Genomic DNA, 3,790 nt, shown 5'->3' with positions numbered 1-3,790 from the left:
CCCTGGGGACCCAGGGCTGGGGCCACCTTAACTTCCCAATGGTGATCAGGGCAGTGGCTGGGGAAGGTTTAAAAGCTGCTGCAGGCAGGAGCAGACAGAGGATGGAACTGTTTTTTCCCTGAGGTCCTGCTGGCACTGGGCTTGCATCTCAGACCCCACTGGGCACCCTGGGTTTGGGCAGCACCACTGCTCTGCACCTATGTGTCTCTGTGCTGTCCCAGCAGCTGCTGGCATTGAGATCTGCCCTCATCCCAATGGGGTGCCCCCTTGACCACCCCCCATGCCACTTGGCACCATCCCCAGCCCAGTAAGCAGCACAGGGATCTACTAAGGCATTTATTTCTAGCATGACAGGGATGGTGCTGGAGCGTGTGGGGCAACAGTCAGGAGGGCAAGCAGGCAGGGAACTAGGAGTTCTGGGGACCTGTGCCCCCCCGGAGCCGCAGGAGCATGAAGATGGTGCTCCTGGGCTGGATATTGTAGTGCGCCAGCGTGTGTCGGTCCTCCAGCTCCCTGGAGCCATATGTCAGGCGCTGCTGGCTGGCGGGAGGCCCCCTGTGGCTGTGGATCTGTTCCTTCAGCTGCTGGACGGTGTCAGTGGGCAACACTGTGTAGGTGGTGGTCCGGTTCTTGTCATCCTTCACAAAGACTTCCATTGTCTGGGGCTCAGTTTGCAGAAGCATCAGCGTGGTGTTGTAGAAGATGCCATGGGTGGCCAGGGTATCACCATCCTCTAGGATTAGGGTGCTCCTGCCTGGTTCCTGCTGCGCCAGGCGCTGCCTGTACCGGGGGATGCCCCATGCCTGCTCGATCTCCTCCTTCAGCTGCCAGATGGTGGTGCCCGGGCTGACGGTCCTGCTCAGGCTGACACCCACCAGCTGCCTCACCTCAATCGTCACAGGCCGGGCCGGCTGTGGGGACAGAAGAGTAGGTGGGCAAGGTCGGCAGGGGCAGGGGGGCCATGACACCCGCAGGCACAGACGGCCTTACCTGCACGTCCCAGGGCTGAGCGGTATTGACACAGGGCAGTGAGCGGTGGCGGGCAGCTTCCTGTGCCAGCAGGTCCCAATCCTTGCCTTGGCCCAGGATCCCTGTGGGGTCAGCAGGGTCCAGGATGATGGGGCTGTAAACAGAGAGGGTGGGGGCTGCCATCAGTCCCAGGCAGTGCCATGGGGTGGGTGGCACAGGTCCCACCAGGCACAGTCCTCACCGGGGACTGCGTAGCAGTCTCTTGACGTGGGCACCGATCTGTCTGTGCTGGAGTGAGTAATAGATCTCCCAGTAGATGCAGATCTCCCGGTGCCGGCACAGCAGCTCCAGCACTGTACGGAAGCCCTCAGCCATAACGAAGGACTCGTGGGAGCCTGTGCCCTCCTCCCAGGCATAGATGGTCAGCAGCTCCAGGGCATACTTGGGGGGCAGGTCTGCAGTGGGGTACTGTGGCTTCAGCATCTGGGGAGAAGACAGGGATGGAGGTGAGAGCTGCCAGGGTGAGTTCCCAATGGGTGCCAGGGAAGCCTGGGCAGCCCCTCACCTCCTTGTACCAGTGCTTGACCAGGCGCAGGAGGTTCTTCAGCTTGGCAGGGTAACGCTTCACAAACTTCTTCTGCAGCTCAGTGAAGCAGGGGGAGAACTCACCAGGGCCACTGCTGGCATTCAGGAGCCCCACGTATACCTCCACGTCTGGTGGGGCATCCTTGCTCACCTGCCCTGCAGGGCAAGAAGGAGGGTGAGAGCCATCCCGGTGCTGATGCTGCAGCCCAACCCCGTGCCAGCCCACAGCTCTTACCCAAGGCATTGTAGGCAGGCAAGATGTCCACCTCGATGGACTCCAAGGTCTCCTTGGAGCAGAGAGTGAGGCTGAGGGAGCGCGGTGTATTGCCGGGACCCTTGTACCGGGGCTCGCTGATGCTCACAGTGAACATCAGGCTCTGCCTGCAGGCTTGCAGCCTACTCTTGATCAAATCCAGGATATAGGGTCTCTCCTGTTTCTGCTCCTGGTAGCTGGAGAAGCAGCTGAGGAAGAGCACCACATCGGCATCGGAGTTGTTCCGCAGGGCTGTGCCCTTGCCTGCTGAGCCGCCCTACAGAAAGACAACCTGCCTGTTCAGCACTGCTGACCCTCGGCGTGGGGACTGCCTTCTGCCATTCCTGGACCTGCCAGGGGAAACTGAGGCAGAGCAGGAATGGGAGAAGCAGAAGAGAGGGAAGGGTGAAAGCAGGGGTGCCAGCTGGTTCCCGAGCTGAGCAGTGCTCACCTTGACAGTCTTGTGAACGTGGATATTGCCCTCGAAGCAGTCCTCCTTCAGGAAGTCACAGATCTGCTTCACTGTCATCTTCACCTGCTTGCTGAAAGCCGTGCTGGGCTGCAGGGTCTCCATGATCCAGCTATCCAGCCTGTCGGCAGTCACCGTCCTCAGCCCATTCATGGATGTCACCTGCGCCACATCCATCCTGCTAGATGTGGTCAGGATCCCGCTCCTGACTTGCTGCCTGCCAGCTCCTGCCTGCAAGCCTCGCTCGCCCCGCTGGCCCTTGCCCGCCGCGGTCCCTCCGTCGGCTCCCGACCGGCAGCTTTAAACCTCCCCCGGCCGCCGCCTCTGTGGCGTCACCGCCGGGAAGTTAAGGTGGCGCCGGCCTCGGCTTCCCGGGGGGCTCCTCCCCACGGGTTCCCCGGTGCCATCGCCACGGGGGCTGGAAGGGACAGGAGGGGCAGCGCCGCACCGCCATCAGCCGGCATCCAGCTGGGGGGCGGCACTGACACCTTGGTGGGTCTGGGGTGCCGCAGGACCTCGTGGCCCGGGGGGTCCGAAGTGGCACAGGGTATCCTCTGGGTGCCCAGCTGACCGGAGGCAGTGTCCCACCACGGGGGCTGGGTGTGCCCTGCCTCCACCGGCGCCTGCCTGTGCCCATGCCGGGAGCTCGAGTGCCTGGGCTGGGGTGCAGCCAGTGCTGGGACATGGCTGGTGGCACATTGCCACCACAGGCAATGGGATGTGGCCACTGGCAGTGCCAGCAGAGGCCCTGGTGTCACCACAGACTATGGCACACAGCCAGTGCCACTGGAGGCTCTGGTGTCACCCTAGGCAATGGGGCACAGCTGGTGCTGGCATCACCAGAGGCCCTGGTATCACTACAGACAATGAGATGCAGCCAGTGCCAGTGTCACCAGTGGCTCTGGTATCACCTCAGGCAACAAGACATGGCCAGTGCCACTTAGGGGGGCCCTGGTGTCACCCACAGCAGTGGGACATGGCTGGTGCCAACAGCACCAAAGGTCCTGGTACCTGCCCTGTCAGAGGGACGCAGCTGGTGCCAGCATCACCAGGCGTCCTGGTGCCACCCGCAGCAGTGGGACACAGCCGGTGTCAGTATCATCGGGGGTCCTGCTGACCACCCTGGCAGTGGGACACAGCTGGTGCCAGCATCACAGGGGGTCCTGCTGCCACCCACAGCAGTGGGATGCAGCTGGTGCCAGTATCACTAGGAGTCCTGCTGACCCCGCTGGCATTGGGACACAGCCAGTGCCAACATCACAGGGGGTCTGGCTGACCTCCCCGGCCGCGGGAGGCAGCCGGTGCCAGCAGCACAGGGGGTGCTGGTGCCCCCCCGGGCGCGGGAGGCAGCGGGCTGTACGGGTACGGCGCTGCTGCCCGCGCTGCCTTAAGCGCCGGAGCCGGGAAACGGGAGTTTCAGTTTCTGCTCCGGTTTCGGTTTCTGCCTCAGCCGGCTGGAAACGAAAGTGAAATGGCCCCCACCGAAGTGGCCCCCACCGCGGCTCTGCCGCCCT

At 63.1% G+C, this 3,790-nt stretch overlaps 1 protein-coding gene across 1 annotated transcript; it reads right to left on the bottom strand.

Moving 5' to 3' along the window:
* Positions 1–323: 323 nt before the first annotated feature.
* Positions 324–2,569, bottom strand: LOC119147727 (2'-5'-oligoadenylate synthase 1-like). The gene is made up of 6 exons (XM_037387092.1): positions 2,259–2,569; positions 1,790–2,084; positions 1,535–1,710; positions 1,211–1,452; positions 991–1,123; positions 324–911 (listed from the first exon to the last, which is right to left on the bottom strand). The coding sequence occupies exons 1-6, from the start codon at positions 2,451–2,453 to the stop codon at positions 408–410; spliced, it is 1,545 nt and encodes a 514-aa protein (XP_037242989.1). The 5' UTR covers positions 2,454–2,569; the 3' UTR covers positions 324–407.
* Between the last annotated feature and the right edge of the window lie 1,221 nt (positions 2,570–3,790).

The sequence above is a fragment of the Falco rusticolus genome, chromosome 4 (genome assembly GCF_015220075.1).
Source record: "Falco rusticolus isolate bFalRus1 chromosome 4, bFalRus1.pri, whole genome shotgun sequence".
NCBI lineage: Eukaryota > Metazoa > Chordata > Aves > Falconiformes > Falconidae > Falco > Falco rusticolus.
Note: the sequence above shows the minus strand (reverse complement) of the source record. Positions and strands in the feature narration are given on the sequence as shown.

Bases quoted from the DNA above. Each gene is read 5' to 3' on its own strand.
- LOC119147727 (XM_037387092.1), bottom strand. From the start codon at position 2,453: ATGGATGTGGCGCAGGTGACATCCATGAATGGGCTGAGGACGGTGACT. The intron at 2,085-2,258 runs GTGAGCACTGCT...GTCTTTCTGTAG, and splicing joins ACGTTCACAAGACTGTCAAG to GGCGGCTCAGCAGGCAAGGG. The intron at 1,453-1,534 runs GTGAGGGGCTGC...TCTTCTCCCCAG, and splicing joins TCAAGCACTGGTACAAGGAG to ATGCTGAAGCCACAGTACCC.